Raw genomic sequence first — 19,048 nt, 5'->3', positions numbered from 1 at the left:
CCATGGTGCCTTATTTCAGCAATAGAAAGGTAACTAACACACCAGGCTCACTGTAAAGCTATATATCGAGACTCAACCCTTGACTGTCAGCGATGCTTTATTAGGGTGCTCCAGTTTCTCTACTTGTGAAACATGGAGAATCATCTTTACTTAAAGATGTGGTAGGAGACTTAGCCTAAAAAACTGGATCCAGGCCATCAAGCTCTTAGGAGATGGAACTATGATGGGAGCAAGTTCAAGAGGACGCTAGTCACATCCTTTTGGTGCCTAAGTGTCTCAGTTTCAGGGGGTCCTTCTTACCTGATGAGAGAGAGAGACAGAAGGGGATGACATGGGTTTTCTATTTCCCCCTCACCTCAGCATCTTTCCCCAGATAGGGCTTGGATGTCTCTGTGGGTGACAATGTCACTGTAGCCTGGTGTCTCAGGCCCCTCCTGAGTGTTCTCTCCCTGCCACAGTGAAACTTTTATTGCTGACATCCAGCCCGTGGGACCTTCCTTCTCTGAGTTAGCCTTTGTTGGGAGAAGGCTCCCTTAGCCTGTCTGACCAAGTGAGGGCAGGAACCAGGTCTTGGAAGCCCTGACCTCCTTGGCTTACTCTGTGGTATTGGAAATGCAAGATGAATGTGAGGAAGTGACCGAATGAAACAGTGGGACAAAAGGAACAGCTACCACGCAGGCTTGTCTGCATGTAACAGTTCCACCATGCCCCAACCCTATTAACTTAGTTTCCAATTTTTAAAAATCCCAAGAGTTAGCACTGGGAAGTAGGCTCAACATAGTAAAGAACTTGCTTCACAAGTGTGAGAGCCTGGTCCAAATTCCCAGAACCCATGTAAAAGCCAGGTGTGTTTGTACAGCACCTGAACCCCTGGCCATGCACGTGTGTCACACAGGGTGGAGACAGAGAGATCATGGGGACTTACTGGCTGCCAGCCTAGGTCTAGGTTCAGTGAAAGACTCTGTGTCAAGGGAATTCGGTGGGTAGTGATAGAGCAGGACACCTGACATCCTCCTCTGCCCTCCGAGTGCATGCACAGATACCCACTCCTCGTAAAGTCGTACTTACACGCGAAAATAATAATTACATCACACATAAAGATACCACTTTTGGGCCGGGCGGTGGTGGCGCACGCCTTTAATCCCAGCACTCGGGAGGCAGAGGCAGGCGGATCTCTGTGAGTTCGAGGCCAGCCTGGTCTACAAAGTGAGTCCAGGACGGCCAAGGCTACACAGAGAAACCCTGTCTCGAAGAAACAAAACAAAACAAAAAGCAAAACAAAGCAAAACAAAAACAAAGATACTGGTTTTGTTTTGTAGAAGAAAACCAGCCCACTCTGTGCTCACCCTGTGGCAGAGCCCCGGTGAGCATGGTTTGCTGTAGACTCACGGCTTCTGCCTTGATGGTGGCCCGTGCCTTGGGTGTGTGCGCAGGGTACACTCACCTGTCATTGAGGCAGCAGTAGATGATGGGGTTGTACATGGTGGAGCTCATGGCCAGCCACATGATAGCCAGGTAGACCTGCTGGATGAACTTTTTCACGTAGAGATCTGGGTTGATGTAGGGCAGGAGGAAGAAGATGTGGAAGGGCAGCCAGCAGATGGCGAAGGTACACACGACCACGATCATCATTTTGACCACCTGGCGGGGGGGGGGGGGGGAGGGCAAGGCGGACAGGGCTGTGGGCAAGGCAGCGCCGTGTGTGCGTGGGGTGTGTACGTGGGGTGTTCTCTCCCCTCTCTGTCACGTGCAGTGTGGGTGGGAAGGAAGATATTTATTTTTATCAAGACCTTGAACATGTAGGCTTAAGGATCTGGTTCCAGTTCTCAGAGTGTGACCCAGGACTGCCATCATCATCATCACCAGGGACTTGCTAGAACTAATGGCTCCTGGACTCATCCCAGATATATAGACTTCTAACCTGAGGGTGGACCACAATCCCTAGAGGACTATGGAGTCCTGTTATGTGACCCTGATGGGGGTAGTGTGTAGAGAAGCCAAGGGAGAGATAGTGAGTGAGCGGAAGTGCATGGGGCCTCAGGAGAGAAGGCAGGAAAGGCAGCAGCGAGCTGGGTCAGGGGAGGAGGGGAGCTGGGGAAGGTGTGTGGCCTGGGAACTGAAGCAGAGGGAAATAGGGTGAGCACTGGAGAGTTCCTCTGAGGGCAGAGCTCATGTTTAAAGGGGGTTTGAGGAAGGTCTGTGAAACACAGGAGCCCAAGTGTTCATGTCAGGCCGTACCACAGGCCGAATCCCAGCTGCCAGTGAGTGACATGTGGCATGTGACAGTATGAGGACACAGGCCCTTGGGAAGCTGTTAGACACTGACAGCAAAGCTTTATAGACAGGATTAAAGCCCTTAGAAGAGGGGCCCGGGAGCTCCATTGCCTTTCCACTGTGTGAGCACCGAGTACAAAGGCATCTGCTGTGAGCAGGAAGTGACCTCAACAGACATGGACTTTGTCTTGGTCTTGGACTTCCGGCTTCCAGAGCCATGAAGACCAAGTTCCCTCATTTATAAATTCCCAGGCAGAGGTATTTTGTGTATGCGTGTGTGTACAAGTTGTGGGCATTTGTCTGAGCTGTATGTATGTGAGTTATGTGGATAAGTTGTGTGTACACATATATGTGTATGTGTGAGTATTATATAAGTGCATGTTTGTATGTATGTATATATTATCACATGTACATATGTATATGTATGTGCATATGTGTGTGTGTGTATATGTGTGTTAGTGTGTATATGTCTGGACATGAAGGATTGTATGAAGTGCATGTGTATGTATATGCATGCATATATGTATGAGGACTTATAATTATGTGTATAGGTGAGAGTTTGCACATATGTGTGACAGTATGTAAGTATACACGTGGGTATGAAGAAAGACCCTGTTTTTTTTTTTCTCCTGTTCTTGAGGTCCAGAGATGCTTTATGGCTTCTGCCTCTGGATCTCAGACTTCCCAATACCGTCAGTGCTAGGGTGGGCTCTGCCTGCTTGAGCTTTGCTCACCTTGCGCTTGGCAGAGACTTGCTCGTGGTAACGATCGGAGGAGTCCCCAGGGATCTCGCTGGCCCACAGTGTGATCCCTACCACAGTGTACGCATAGCCGATGACCAGCAGGGGCAGGAAGTAGATCAGCACAGTCACACAGATGTGGTACCTGTGAGGTCGACAGAGGAGTCAGTCTTAGAAATAGCGGACAGCTACAATTTGGGGATGCCGTTCTCAGTCTTGGCCATCATGCCGGGAGGAATGAATGGGTGATGAGCTGAGGAGAGCAAGTCAACAGTTCTTCATGTGGCCTTTTCCCCATATTTATAACTTCCCTTGTTTTTGTGAGCAAATATCTGATAAGAAGCAACTTAGTAGAGGAAGTGTTTACTTTAGCTTATAGTTTAAAAGGCTACAGCCCATCAAGGCAGGGGGCATGGCAAGGAGAAAGGCAGCTGGCCACACTGTTGCTGAAGTCAGGAAGCAGAGAAAGGAAGTGGGTCTGGGTTGTAGAACTGGTTAGCTCCCAGGCTCCCGCTTTTTCCAGCAAGGCTCCATCTCTTAAGGTTCCATAACATCCCAAAGATAGCGCCATCTGCTGGGGACCAATGGTACAAACACACGAGCCTGTGGGGGACATTTCACATTCAAACCACAGCAGTAACAGACGTTGAAGGATGACCTGGTGGTCCTGATCTCCCCTCCTCTGCCTCCAGAGCTCTGGCATTGGGGTTGTAGGTATGTGCCCATAACCAGCTTCTTACCCCTGGGGAAAAGCCATCCACAGAGTTGTGTTTTTTTTCCCCCACTATCTCTTTTTATTTTTCGATTTTTTTGAGACAGGATTTCTCTGTGTAGCCTTGGCTGTCCTTTACTCGCTTTGTAGACCAAGCTAACCTCCAACTCACAAAGATCCGCTTGCCTCTGCCTCCCTGAGTGCTAGGATTAAAGGCATGTGTCACCACGCATGGTTCTTCCTCCACTCTCTTCCAGGATCACTTTCCAATAAGGAACCCCTGTAGGCATTCCATCTCTCCTTCATCAACGCCCCACTTGCTTTCAGTTTCTTTGTAAATCTCCACAGCTCTGCCATATCTCCAGTCTTCTATGAATATGAGAAATTGGCAATTTGAAAATTCTTGGGGAATCCTGAGCCATAAGCTGCAGAATTGGTGAGGCAGAGTGTGATGTGCAGGTGGGCTGGTGCTGGTCCCCTGAGTAGTAGTCATCTCTTCCTGTAGCCACCACAGCAGTGACTATGTACTGGGTGCCCAATTTTTTCCAGTCCTTCCTTCAGGTTTCTGTGCTGATCAGGCTTGCAAGAAAGCCTTTAGAGAAGACAGGGATGCACAGAACCAGAGAACACTCCGAGAGTGCCTCATAGTCCCTTCTTGAAAGAACAGCTGTCTCCTGTGAATTGATTGAAATTGCCCAATGACTTGACAGGCCACCTGCTTGGCCTCTTTTGGATTGTCTGTCAAGGGATGTGGGGGACCCTACTGTTGGGTCTACTGTTGTCCAGTGGATACTTCTCTTCAGATCGGAGGGCCTCAGAATTCCCTAGAGGACTTGAGCAATTGCAGAGAGCTGGGCATTAAAAAAAAATCAGCATTGATTTGTTTTGTGCATTTGTGTTTATGGCACATACATGTGTGTTTATGTATATATGTATGTGAGTATGTGTGTAAGGGTGTGTGTATGCCCAGGCGTCTGCATGTGTGGGCCATGGGTTGACATTGATTATCTTATTCTATGGCTCTTTACCTTAATCAACTTGGAACTATACAGGGTGGCCAGAAAGCTCCAGGGACCATCCTGTGCCTGCCTCCCAATTCTGGGGTTACAAGCATGAATCACCCTTATGGGCTTTTTGCTTGGGTCTTGGGGATCTATTTAGGGTCCCATGGTTGCACAGAACTTTACCCACTGTCTCCCCTATGCCAAATCCCTGCACTTACAGCAGTTTCTCAGGGTTGCTGCCTCTGTTCCTGGTTCAGCAATTGGCAAACATTGCTCTGGACCAGTGGTACTCAGCCTCAGATGCACACAAGAGTCTCTACACGGCCTTTAAATGCCCAGAGGCTGAAGTGTTCATTTAGTCACCCTGGGTGTGGGAGCAGGAGAGTATAATCTAGAAATTTCTCCAATTTATCTTAATAGGTAGTGAGGATGGGGACTTCTTTTTTAGCCTTTGAATCTGCAAGACTGATGAGTCCCTGCTGGGAACCCATGGGCGTTTGTAATTGAATGACTTCATTAAAAGAGTATGTGTTAAATTCATTTCTTTTCCTATTATCCTTTGGTATCTGGGATCTTGTTGGTCAGAGGGGTCTATGCTTTAAGGGATAGTTAATTTCTATGAATAATGAGGATAATGTAGCAGCTTTTTTCTCGCTCTTTCTTTCCCTCTTTTTGTCCCCCTCTGATACAGGGTCTTGCTATGTACTTCAGCCTGGTCTGTGATCTTGTGGCTGTCTTCCCTCCCTGGTCTCCTTCAGATGAATGCCCTGTTGCAGGGTTTTTGATCACACCGTGAATCTACTGGGAAAAACCTGTTTCTAATTGTGGTGTGATTCAGCCCTAGCACATACCTTTAATCCCAAACAGGATTAAATAAAATTAACCTAGGTCAAGAGGCAGGTCAAGCAACCAGTTGACAGGAAGTGAACATAGAAAAAAAAATTATAAAGAGTAACAGGAAGTCAGGAGAACAGATAAGGAGACAGGAAGTAGAAGGAAGGAACAGTCAGTGTGATGGTTTTTTGTTTTTTGTTTTTTTTTTTTACACAACCTCTCTTTCTTGTTTTGGGTCAAGGAACAAGGTCAGCTGGGTGCTTTCTCTATCTCTCTGAGCTAGCATCTGGCTCCTAGTCTTTATTGGTAAAATAGAATATTTGAGATTTTGTTGCAGACAACAGGACACTACCACAGCAGGCTGACCCTTAGATTTTCAAGGAATGGAAAAGTAATTTTGCTTTTTTTTTGGAAATAACAAACAATATGGACTTGACTTTGGTGAAAAGATCTCAAAGGGGCCAAGGACATGGCTCACTCAGTAAGATGATTGCCTCTGAGGAATGAGTTTAAGCCTGCAGAACACAGGAAAAATTCAGTTGTGTCAGTGCCCATCTGCAATCCAAACACTGTGGAGTTGGAGATGGGCAGATGTGTGGTGCACGCTACGCAGACAGTCTAGCTGGACTGGTGTGTTCCAGGTGCAGTAAAGAGACCCTACTTCAGAACACAAGGCGAAGAATGACTGAGGAAGACTCCAGACTCTGGCATCCACATGAGTGTTCAAATATGTGTGTGCATATATACACATGAACATTTACACACACACACACACACACACACACACACACACACACACACACACAGACATACACAGTGTTAAGTCAGGCTGAACATTGCTTTTTCTATTACCCAACAGGGATATTTAAAGACAGTATAAAAATTGTCAACTGACAGTTCCGTTTCTAGTCACACACTTAAAGAAACGGAAGGCCTGAACACAGATACTTACGCAATAATATTTGTGCATAATATGGAAACAGCACAGTATAAGTCAACAGATGAGTGGCTAAACAAACAGTGATGTATTTGCACAATAAAGTCTCATTGAGCCTGAAAGAGCTAAACCATGCGAACCCTTTGCTAAGTGACTAGGTGAGCAGATAAACGTAAAAAGCAGTAACTTCTGAAGAATTTCATGTGACACACATGCCATAAACACAGGATGCAGGTGAGAGGTTTTCAGGTCCCTGGGAGATGGAGTAGGGATTCATCTTCAGAGGCCACAGTATTTCTCTTTGAGATGACGGAAATGTTCTAGAAATGGACTGAAGAGAATGTTATAGCCCTGAGAATGTTCTAGTGCCACCGCACTGTACGGTTTTAAAATTAGAAAGGTGTTTATTTTATTTTAAATTATGTGTTTGCCTGATTGCACTTCTGTACACACAAGTGCAGTGCCCACAGAGGCCAGAAGAGGGCATTGGATTCCTTGGGTGCAGGGACCTGCAAGGCCAGCATGTGCTGTTAACCAGTGAGCTGTCTCTCTAGCCCTGAAATGTACACTTTAAGATGGTTAAAATGGTAGGTCTTAGAGTATATAAATTTCACCATAAAAAACTATATACAGTGTTCTAGCTTGGAGATTTACAAATCTCCAGTTTTCTGCTTCTTTCCTCCGTGCACTCCTCAGCAGACCCCTCCTTGAAAGGCTGAGTTAATCCTTGGATGATGTCAAAGTTTAAACGCATCCATGAATCTTACTCAGATAGACTCCTATTACACAGAAACTGCAAACAGCAAACACACAAACAAAACCAAAAACCAACCAACCAAACAAACAAAAAAACCTGTCCAAAGAGTTTCCAGTTTGCAAAACTTCTAAAAGACTGAAATTAAAATAAATGTAGTCCCATCATTAGAAAACTGTAGAAATAAATACATTTCACTGTGGCGTGTGTTTGAAGACATTTTAACCATATTCTGTATTTAAGTGGAGTTAGGCAATGCATGTATGAATGCATTTATGTGTAGTGTGTGTGTGTGTGTGTGTGTGTGTGTGTGCACATGTATGTGTGTGTGCTCCAAGATTATCCTTTTAGAAAACTGGTCAATAAACCCAAGTAATCTTATTTTGTGCAGCTCCACACCTGTTTTTTATTTCCTAGTTCCTCTCAGGCAACGCTTTATGAGCTCTCAGAAGTAATATCTGCCTTGGGAAAAGAGATCTGGGGCCAGCGATGCTCCAGAGTGAAGCCAGAGAAAGAAGCAGAGCGGGGGCAACAAGCAGCGACAGGAGGAATTGCTTGTCTGATTGCGGAGGTGTGTGTTGGGTTGTGTAGCCAGGGCAGCGTTTCATTTTAAATTGTCATTCAGACATGCCTGTGGGAGCTTCAGAAGGCTGTGTGCACATGCTCCTGGTTTTGTTATATCTAGTTTATTTTTTTTTTAAGCAGCGGAGGAAGCTTGACACACTCCATGTAGAGTGAGCTTGTCAAATGTAGACTACAGAGGCCCCAAGTCCTAGAGATTTCCCCGCCCTCAATACCTTAACACCTTAGTGCACACAAATGCAGGGTTCCTTATATCTTGCTAGCATGAGTCACTTGTTCAAAGCATCAAAAGTGTCAGTTTCCGGAACAATCCTTAACATTTGAAATAAACGTTGATGCATTCATTAAATAGCATCTTGGAGTCTTCATAATGCACTTGATGGGACTCTAGGTGCCCTGGGGCATGGATCTGTGTTTCTCATCTTCACTCTGGCAAGATAGCTTTAGCTTGATGTGATGGCTTTCTGTGCTTGGAAGGCAGTAGGCAGACGTTTTTAGCTGCTGAAGAATGACTGGTGGTCACATAGCTGCTCCTAATTCATCCAGCCCGTTAGCTGCCTCTTCAGTATCCATCCCACGCAGGCAGCATCCAGCATCCCCTTGTTTACCCCTGTCACATGCCTCTCCCCACCTCCAAAGCTGAGCTACCTTGTGAGAGGTACAGCCTTGCAGGCCTCCCCTCCTGGAGTGTGCGCTCTGGATTCACGTGCCAGTTCCAGTTGGAAGCACACAGCTCTCTTGGTGCATGCTGGCAGTCAGCTGCAGTACAAACACTGCAGGCTAAGAGGAGTCCTTTGTCGATACAGACGCAGTGTAAGATATATTGATAGACAGACATTTAGCAATAACCTTAGATATATAGTGTTTCGTTCCTGAATATGGAGGGTGAGATGAACGCGTAGTCCTCCATTCCCCTGGCCACGGGAGCTTCCTGGAAGAGGAGCTTCTGGGTAAGTGACAGAGGCAGGTAGACCCAGAACAGCAAGGGGACCATGGGTATGGGAGACAGTGAGTGTCTGCTTTCCATACTGAGGGAGGGTCTAGGCATGAAGAGGCTACTTCACCGATGGCCCCAAAGTGAATGAAACTTGGATGCTATGTGTATACAGTGCCACTGGGGGGGGGGGGGCGTGTCCTTAGGTACAAAAGAAGTCAGAGCCAGATCAGGAGGGACATTCTGTGACAGGTTAGAGAATTCCTAATCAATCGTGAAGCTGCTTGGCAACCATGACACCGCTTCTTACAGGGCGTTACCTGAATCAGGACACGGTGGAACTTTGGTGGAGAGGAAAGGCTAGAGGAACCAATCGTTTGGATGGATGCTGTGCCAAGATCTGGCAGCAGTGAGTGGATGGATGGGATGGATGGGTAGGAGGGAGAGATTTGTACACGTCATGGCTGGTAAGAAGGTCCCTGGGGACTTGGCTGCTAACATGTAACTGCCCTGGATTTCTGTCTTGGAGGAGCAGAGAGTAGGCTTTTACATATACACCCAATCAAGCCCTAGGCAGAACTTTTAACTGTCCACCTACACAGGAACTAATGTATGCATCCGTAAACACGGTCTCCTATCTTGGCACCCTGGGAGGAGGGACAGGCTCATGGGGGAATTGACCTTGAGCGAGTAAGAGGTTTCAAGGGAAGATGGGGTCCATTTGAGAAGGGGGGAGGGGAGATGAGGTTGTGAGCCTCCCGTCTGGTTTTGGGAAACTAAATTAGGTCAGTGATTGGACCAGGTGGGATGAGTCATGGAAAGCGAGGAAGTAGAAATGGTGATTGGAGGCTTTTTTTTTTTCTTAATAGTTTTAGCCATGAACGGGAGGGTAAAGGGCAGTAGCTGAGTGGAGTCAAGGCCAAGAAAAGATAGCCTGGATTTGGCAGAAGAAACACAGACCGTTGTCTCTTACCATGCCTCCTGGCCGGCCTTCAGAGTTGAAAGTACTGTAAAGAGAAATATCACAGCATAGGTGCCTGGCAGAGAGAAGACAAGCTTCCTCTGTCTACACATCTCCTCCTTATGATCTCTTAGGGGCAGCGTGGGTGTGAGGGTGCTCGGTGGGGAGGCTTCGGGGGCGGGGGGGGGGGGAGAGGCGGTGGCTGCGGGTGCGTGGCTGTGCCGATGTGCACTCCTTCCTGTGTAAGTAGGTGGTTAAAAGCCCTGCCTCGGGTTTGATTGTGTGGATATGTAAAACAAGCCTCACGGGAAAATCTTCCACCGGCTTCTTCGTATTTCTGAGAGGATGAACGAGAAAGCTTTTGGGTTGGGTGAGGAGCTCGCTGCCATTTGGGATATGGTAAAAGAAGATGGACATCTAATTTGGTGTGAGGCCAAAAGGCTGCGGAGTGGGTCTAGTCGGGGGATAGGACCACCGGAAATGGAAGTAATGGTGGGAAGGGTAATGGCGACGGTGGGAGAGAAACACTCAAGCCCAGTGGCTGGAAGGAAGGCTGGAGTAAGGACATGGCTGGCGAGACATTTCCCGTGGGCCCGACTCCGTGCATTGTAAGGAATAGGGGGGTCTGAAGGAAATCTGACCCGCGTTATGCTGCCATACCCTGATTTTACCCTCCAAAGCTCTAGTAAAATATGCACCAGCCAACAGCTCCATATGGTGTGGAGATGAAGGAGCAGGTTTCCAAGCTGGAGGAGGTTGCCTTGGCAATCTGAGGTAGACAATTACCGCTAGGTGGTGCCCCACCGCAGTTGGCACCTGGACCAGTCAGCGGTTCCTTTAGGTTGCTGGCGCAATAAGGTAACATAGATTTTTATGTGTTCGATCCCCAGTGCACCGTATGGAGCCCACCCACTCTCTTCCTAGTCCCACATGCACAATGCAGCTTTCCAATCTAGGCCTTGTGCACCACGAACGCTGCAGATCCTGGGATGCCGCAGCCCTGCAGAGGACAAGGCTCTTGTCTTATCAGAGGTGGGTGTGCTCATCAGTAACGTGACCGTCAGAGGGTTGCTCCTCAGTGCTTGCTTTTGCGCTTCACCTATCTGCCTAAGGGTGCGCTGGCTGAGTCACTGCAGCCGTTCTTGCTGCATGAACAACCAGGGAACACGTCTGGCACAAGCTTGTGCCTCCGTGGCTACAGCCTAACCTGAGTGCGGAGTGTGTAGTGCAGAGTCCTGGGTTCACCACAGCAGAAACAAAACTTGTGCTTTGCACAGTGTCAGCACTGTCAGGCACCGAAAATGAGCTCCCCTGCCCCCCCCTTCTCGGTGTGTGTGTGTGTGTGTGTGTGTGTGTGTGTGAGCTAGTGCATGTGCATTTGCATGTAGAAGCTGGAAGCTTGAATCCTTCTGGAATGCTCTACTTCTTTATGTTATTTTTAAAGATTTATTTTTGTCTTATGTGTACGAATGTCCCTCTGCATGCATGTACGTGCACCTCTGTATCTGCTGCCTGTGGAGACCATCAGATCATCCACTGGACATGGAATTCCAGGTGATTGTGAGCCACCATGTGGGTGCTGGGAATGGAACCCAGATCCTTTGTAAGAACAGCCAGTGGCCTTAGCTGCTGAGCCATCTCTTACTCCCACGTTGTTTTGAATTAGAAATTCCATTTATTTATTGACTTTTGGGTATGCGTGCAGTTCAGAGGACACTGCTGGAGTTGGCACTCTCCTTCTACTGTGTGGGTCCCGGGGATTGGACCCAAGTTGTCAAGCTTGGTGGCAAGCGCCTCTGGCTATTGAGCTTTCTCACTAGTCTGATGCAGCCTGTTCTTTTTGGCACAGGACCTCTCAAGGGACCAAGTACTTGTGGATTGGCCTAGAGTGGCTGGCTAGTGGGCCTGCCTCTGCCTCCCCTGTGGGGATGACCCAGCATACCTGGCTTTGGTTTTTGTTTGTTGGTCTTTGTTTGTTTTGATATGCTGATTCTGGGGATCAAGCTCCATTCCTTCTGCTTGTATGCTGCTGAGAGCAGTAAAATAAATAGATGTTATGTGCTTTCACTCAGTGGACACCACATGCTGACTAGACCATCCTCCCTGCCAAAGCATGACTATTTGGAGTAGGGCATCGCTTAGAAACAGCTTCAAACAGTGCCGGTGGATAACAATTAATATTTCCTCATGCAAATGGGTTTAGGCATAAATGTGGGTGTTGGCCGTTATTTAATACCACTGGTATCCCCAGGGGCAGGAAAAAAACACTTAAAACAATTGAAATAGTCCTGCTTATAATAACCTGTGACTAATGACTGTCTGTGTCCCCAGGTCTAGACCAAGTGGCAGGAATCCTGGCTCTTATGCAAAGTCCCTAGCCTTATTGTTGTGCCTGGGGAAAGTTCTTTCTCTGCAGGAGAGACTGCAGCACAACAAATGCCCTCACACGGCAGGGATCTTTTGGCCTGCTGTGGTATAAGGGCATCGAACACAGACATGGGAGAGCAAGCGCATCTTCACACCAGCACTTGAGCCATGGAGTTAGGAGGATGAGGCTTCAATGGCAGCCTCTGCTACATTGTGAGTTCAAGGCCAGCCCGGGCTATGGAAGACCCTGTGTCCAAAAAAAAAAAAAAATCCTTCAAATCAAACCAAACCCAAATAAACATTCAACAGTCTCCCTGTGAGGTGGTTTCATTACAGAGGTGTCAGGAGTGGACTCAACTTCATCCCCCTGGGCTGCAGGAGAGAGACAGCTACAGCTCACCTGTTCATAATGAAAAAATAAGGGGTAGAGAAGGTCAGAACTGGGATGGGAACAGAGAACAGCCCATTTTCTGCTCAGACGCATGGAGAGGAACCCTGCTGCTCAGGCCAGAGAAACCACACTTTCCCAAGAACAAGTGAAGAGGCCAAGCACAAATACTGCCCTCTACACTCAATAATAATAACAACAGATAATTAGTTAAAAAAATAGCACATTAAAAAAAAAAAAAGATTCTCAATAGAATTTCACCAAGATGGGTGACTTGGAAAGTGGCCAAATGGATTCCAGGGAGTTCCGTGCTGTACTTTTGTAGCTCTGGCCTGTCTTGAATCCTGAACCCAGGAAGCCTGTCGGTTGTCTGAAATCTGTGGGAAAGATAAACACCTGATTTCTAGGTCTCAACCACAGTTTCTTAGCACAAATAGACCTTATGCCATGAACCACATATGCTGCTGGTCTATAGTTCCCATGAAAGAACTGAGCAACGCAGCTGATAGGCATCACAGAATTAACCCAGAGGACTGCATCAATCAATTGGAAGTCTGCTGGGAGCTATGTGTGAGAAGACAAATATTCTTAAAATGTAGTGGTGACAGAGTTTTTGCCCCTTGTCTTTTCAAGTTATCCAAAGAGATTCTATTCATTTTCTGGACCACTTTTTTTTTGATACCCCTTCCTTGCTTTACAAAAAAAATGAGGAGCCTCGACTGATAAAAGAAAAGCTCAGTTGAGCAACACAGCAGAGATGGAAGGTCCGTGTGGACTGCACAGATGGATAGAAAGTTCAGAGACTAGCTATGGATCCGAAAGCCTCCTGGAAGGGGCTGGGGAGACGGCTCAGTGGTTGAGAGCAAGTTTCAGAAGACTATAGAGTTTGGTTCCCGGCACCCACACTAGGCAGCTCACAACCATGTGTACCACCAGGTCCGAGGGATCTGAAACCGAACCATCTCCCAGAGCGGGGGGGGGGGGGGGGGCAGAGGGAGGGGTCATATGGGTTCACTCCTGTGTCTATCTTTTTTATATTTTAAACATGAGTTCTGTGGTATCAAACTCAGTGTCCTGTGTTTGCAAGGCGAGAGCACTTTACTGATTGAGCTTTTCCCCAGGCTGGTATCCTGAGTGTGTCAAATTCCACATCCTTAACCCCTCATGGCTCAGTCCCCCACAGGTGAGTGGGTGGCCCCCACGGTTTTCTGAACTCGTTGTGTGAAGCAGACCTGGAGCGATCCTCATTTCCTTTCGGGTTGGGGTGGCAGTGGGTGGGTAAGTACAGAAGTTAAGCTTCCATTTGTCATTTGTCCCAGAAAATCATGAATGGGAAATAAACAAAGAAAACTCACTCCAACCTTCATTGGCCCCACAGAAGACCCGCCACCCGTGCATGGAGTTTATAGGTCCCCCTAAATCCCCAGGCTGAAATCTTAGCCTCCTTATCCTACGCTGAACAAGGCTGTGGGAGCGTAGCATTTGTTCACGTGAGGTGAACAGTTTAATTCCTGGAGGCTTCTGGCTTAAGGCAGACATCCAAATTCTTCCTGAGACAAGTTCACCTGTGAGCCCTAGTGCCTTTTAAAAGAGAACAGACCTTTGTGGCACACAGAGGTGCTCCCAGGGGACATGGCTGGCTGGCTGCTGGGACTTCTCCCCAAAGAACATTTACCCTGAGATGTTCTCCTCAGCTGGGAGGCTGGTTCCAGAGTTTGACCCCAGAAGCCTTGTTTGTCATTGTGCAGTCTCTGGGGCACAGCCACCTCAGTCATGCTTTCGAGGACATGATTTGGGGCCAGTGAGAGGCTTAGCGGGTAAAACTGCTTGCTGAACAATGCTAATGACCCGTTATTTCATTCCTGAAGTCCGTGGTGGAAGAAGAAAACGGGTTGCTGGAAGTTATCATGTGATCTCAACTCCCGAAATAAATGCTAAGACATCTGCCATGCTCTCTGTAAACCGGAAACAGGCCTTAGAGTCAGAGGGCATGCACAGTGCCTGAGACTAAACACACACCCTAATTTTTTTACTAATGATCACTTGGTGGGAGGCAGGGAGATGGCTCAGTTTCCAAAGAGGACCTGAACATCTTCCCCAGAACCTATGTAAAAGACACATACATACATGGTGGTGAAGATATGTAAACCCAGTGCTGGGAGGACACACACAGGTGGGACACTGTGTGATTTGCTGGCCAGCCAGCATAACCTGCTTGGTGAGCTTCAGGTCAATGAGAGTCCCTGCCTCACAGGTGGGTGGTACCTGAGAAATGCTAAACACACACACACACGCACATGTACACACGCATGCACATGCACGCACACGCGTGCACGCACCTCCACACAAGTCACCTTTTGTTTTAATTTTTACAACTTATTACGTAACCACACGAAGGGGCAGTATTAACAGATGCCCATGACTGTTGCTTCTGCACCCGGGTGTCCCTGCCGAGCGCCGGAGGATGAAAAGCCTCCCACACAAATGTTGGCTGGTGCTGTCCTAAGTTGTTGCAAAGGAACAAATTGACGCTGTGCTTTCCTGTCATTTTCATCCCCTGAAACTCCAGCCTTCAGCAAGAACCCATTAAGTCTGATTTTTAGACACAGGCATCCAGCTGGAGCGGGCTGGTGGGTCCCAGCCTGTGGGGGAGACGGAGCTCCGACTCCGTGTCCATGAAGCATGACTCTGCAGCGTGCGGCTGATTCTCCAGGCACACTGGACCTCAAACCCATAGCACTTCTGAGACATTGTGTTGAGAGGTCACACCCCCAGCCTAGGGAGAGAGGGAGGTTTTGAAAAACAGTCACTGAGGAATGGCCTGACATAGACAGCAATACGATGTGGAATTGTTTTTTGAAGTAAGAATAATTTTTTCACTCGTTTTGACCACTACGAGATGATACTTGAGATCTCTGTCTCTCTGTCTCTCTGTCTCTCTCTGTCTGTCTGTCTGTCTGTCTGTCTGTCTGTCTCTCCCCCCTCTCCTCTCTGACAAGCCTCTGGACATTTCTGTAAAGCCATGTCCAGAGATGGGTAATTGAGGTGGAAAGAATCCACCTAACTATAGGTACAGTCATTCCATGAGCCTTAAGCTGCCTCATTGAAAGGATTACTTTTTTCTTTATTATTTGGCTCTGTGCATCTGTGAGCGGCTATGTGCACATGAGTGAGGTGCCCGTGGAGGCCAGAAATGGCCACTGGAGCTGGAGTTCCTGCCATTGTGAGCCATTTAATGTGGGTGCTGAGAACTGAACTCAGGTCCTCTACAAGAGCAGGAAGGGCTCTTAACCACTGAGCCATTTCTCCAGTCCCATCCCCAGACTTAACGAACAGCAGAAGATGAGCAGAGTGGCAGCTTCGTCTCTCTCTGCTTCCTGACAGGCGCGTCAAACCCCTGCTGCTGTGTCTTCCCCCACCACAGGGGGTTGTACCCTCAAACTGTGAGCCAATAAGGAAACCGACTACTGTGGCTTTCCTGTCACACACAGGCCAGTTTGGAGCGTTACGTATGCAGGCATATTACATCTTCTGCATGGAAGAGGGCATTTAGGAATGGCAGAGTCGAAGGACGTCTAGGTGTGTAGTGTAAGTACAGGCTGGTTAGTCTTGGTTTGCCTGTGGGTTTCCCTGGTTTCAAAGCTTTTATCCTCCCATTAGGGGAACCCTTAGTTCAAGGCAAACTAGGACAGATGGTGGCCCTCGGGGTGGCCTCACCGACCTCTTGCTCTTCTAGCCGACCTTCCTTCATGCTGGCTAGCTGTAGGGTTAATCATCTATTACTTAAGTCCTTTGAGTTAAGGAATAACGCCTGCTGCTTACAACAGCATAGCCTTGTAACTCCAGATTCTCATAGGCCATGCCAAATGGCTCACAAGTTCAAAGCCTGCCTGGGCCACATGGAGCCGTGCACTCAAGGCCATTTTGGGCTGCTTAGTGAGACCCTGTCTCAACTTAACATTGTAAAAGAAAGGTGGGATGTACCTTTGACTAGCATGGGCCCTGGGTTCAAGCCACAGGGCTGCCAAAAAGATGAAGAATTCCCCCTGAGAAGAGTGACACACGAAACCATGACAGTCAAGAAGCAGCACTGTAAACAGTCATGTTTTCCCTCCAAGCATAGATGTGTTCTTGGACACACCTTTGGTATTCTGTTTCTCCCAATTATGTGACCTGGAGAGAACTCTTTTTACTTAGAGCTTGGCTTCTCATAATTAAAAAAGGCGACTGCGCCCAAATCAGGTGGGTGAGGAATCCACACGACACCCACACTCCCGTGCCCAGCAGAGGCCCAAATAGAGTCCCTCACGGTGGATGCGTCTGCACCCAAGGACAGCTGGTATTCTTCTCCAGCGTGTCTCTGGAGGCTCCATCACCTGCTGTTTTGTCTCGCGTAGCCACTGCACCAATCCTCCCTTCCTTCCCACAGGCAACTCTATACTTGCAGATGCTTATATATACCTGTCTGTCAGAGAGCTAAACGGTTGAAACAGAGACTTCATAACCCCCAAATATTTAACGATTTACACAGAAACAACACACACACACACACACACACACACACACACACACACACACACACACAGAACAAACAAGCAAACAAAGCCCACAAACAGCTTGTCAAGGATGCTTAGCATACTATTCTGGGGTATAGCCTTGCAGCCAACGGTCACGGGACATGTTCCATTTCTGCATCCATGCGTCAAACGTTCTCTGAGGCTCTTCTGAGACTTCAGCCTGCGATGCTGCTGCGTTAGTGACTGAGAAAATAGAGCTCACCTTACGCATCTCAGGTCTCAGGTCTACTGAGAATTCAGGGGACTCATTTGAAGCGTGAGGCTGGCCTACGCTCTGGAGGAGAGTTACTATGCCAATGAGCCCCACGTCTTTAATTTCTCCTTCAAGTTGCCCCTTTATTCAGTCTCAGCTCTGTGAGGGACTCTGCAGCAGGATGCAGTGTGACCAGCCACCTTTCTTTGTCATGCTTTCCCAGAATAAGTGCTCCCCCCCCCCCCAAATCAGGGTGATCTTGAGGAAGAGTAAGCTCTCTGACCCATTATGGCTGGAGGAGTCAGGCAGAGCTGGCCCGCAAAGCTTGCATGCAGTATCCGGGGTATACGGTAACTCTGAGTCTAATGCAAGCACCAGTGGCTCGGTGCTGACTCTGTTTAGGGTTCTTGGGCTTAGAATAGTGGATTTTTGCATGGCTTTTCAAGTTGTGTGGCCTGGGTAATTTTCTGAACATGCCAAGTCTCATCTTATGTATCTACAGAGCAGAGGTGATGTTACAAGCCCCCGAATGGGAGTGTGTGGGAACCGAATGCGATTATCCAAGGACCGAAGAAACGGCTCAGCAGCTAAGAGGATGAACTGCTCTTGCAAGGGACACGAGTTCAGTTCTCAGCACTCACACTGAAGCTCACAATTGTCTGTAACTCCAGTTCGAGGGGAGCTGACATCTTCTGATTTTCACAGACACTGCCTTCAAGTGCACAAACCCACAAACATATTGATTAAATGATTAAATGACAAAATGATTAAAAATAAAAATAAAGTCTTTTAAAAGATGGGATTATTTCTTGTACAGTGCTTATCACAGCACCCATTTTATAGTAAAAGCTTGATAAGAACTGACAGTTATTTGTAAAAAAATTTTGTTATTTCCCCCACATTTCTGTTTTGTTATTTTCTGTTTCTGGGAAGGGATCTTTCTTCCAGGCAACTTTGGTTTTTTTTTTTTTGTTTGTTTTGTTTTTTTGTGCTCCATCTTGATTTGTTAGAATCACATGAATCATGTCATTTCTGCCACTATAATTGCAGCACAGAGCTGAGCCCACGGCCCTGGCAGGGGGATATGTGTAGGAATAAAGCATTTCCCCCTGTGCATTAGAAGAGGAATAACATTTAAAGTGGCTTCGAGGCCATAAGTGTTCCTGGTTTCATTTGTTCCTCTTCTGATAATCGTACTGTGTGGAAAATGCTGGGTACCACGACTTGTCTCTCTCTGTCTTGGGTGAAGAGATCTCTCTGTCCCTTTCAGTTCACCTTCCTCTGCCTGTCATTTACTCAGTCACAAATCAGAAGTGTAAGGGAAGGTGTGACAAGGTAATTTCAAAGTCCATCTGAAGTGAACATTGCACTTGAATTACATGCCTACCAGCTCTGCAGAGGTCACATCAGAATATGCAAATCCTACCTGTGGTTGATGCTCTCTCAATCTGAGGGAGCCCATCCCATCCGGGGGAACTAATCCTAAAGGTGTCTGCTTTGGTTTCATTTCTGTCGCTGTGATAAAATGCCCTGATAAAAAATAACTTAGGATAGAAAAGGTTTGTATAAGTTTACAGTTATATAGTCCATACTTGCATGGAAGTGTTGGGGGGGATGGTCTCATGTATTTTGATGCTAATTACTTTCTGTCTCTGTGACCTACCTTTTGCTTAGTAAAAAGCCATCCCACTTGGGCAGGGCAGAAGATAGGTGTGGCTAGGAGAGAGAGGAATTCTAAAACAAAAACAAAAACAAAAAACAAAAACAAAAACAAAAAACACCACATACACA

At 47.4% G+C, this 19,048-nt stretch overlaps 1 protein-coding gene across 1 annotated transcript in view; it reads right to left on the bottom strand.

The window, feature by feature from the left end:
* The window catches only part of Tacr1 (tachykinin receptor 1), a 156,281-nt gene that overhangs the window by 1,233 nt on the left and 136,000 nt on the right, over positions 1 to 19,048 (bottom strand). Inside the window, exons 3-4 of the mRNA XM_051154655.1 lie at positions 3,009 to 3,159; positions 1,445 to 1,641 (exon numbers count right to left, since the gene is read on the bottom strand). Of these exons, the coding sequence (XP_051010612.1) occupies positions 1,445 to 1,641; positions 3,009 to 3,159 (348 nt within the window). The remainder of the gene's footprint in view (positions 1 to 1,444; positions 1,642 to 3,008; positions 3,160 to 19,048) is intronic.

The sequence above is a fragment of the Acomys russatus genome, chromosome 13 (genome assembly GCF_903995435.1).
Source record: "Acomys russatus chromosome 13, mAcoRus1.1, whole genome shotgun sequence".
NCBI lineage: Eukaryota > Metazoa > Chordata > Mammalia > Rodentia > Muridae > Acomys > Acomys russatus.
Note: the sequence above shows the minus strand (reverse complement) of the source record. Positions and strands in the feature narration are given on the sequence as shown.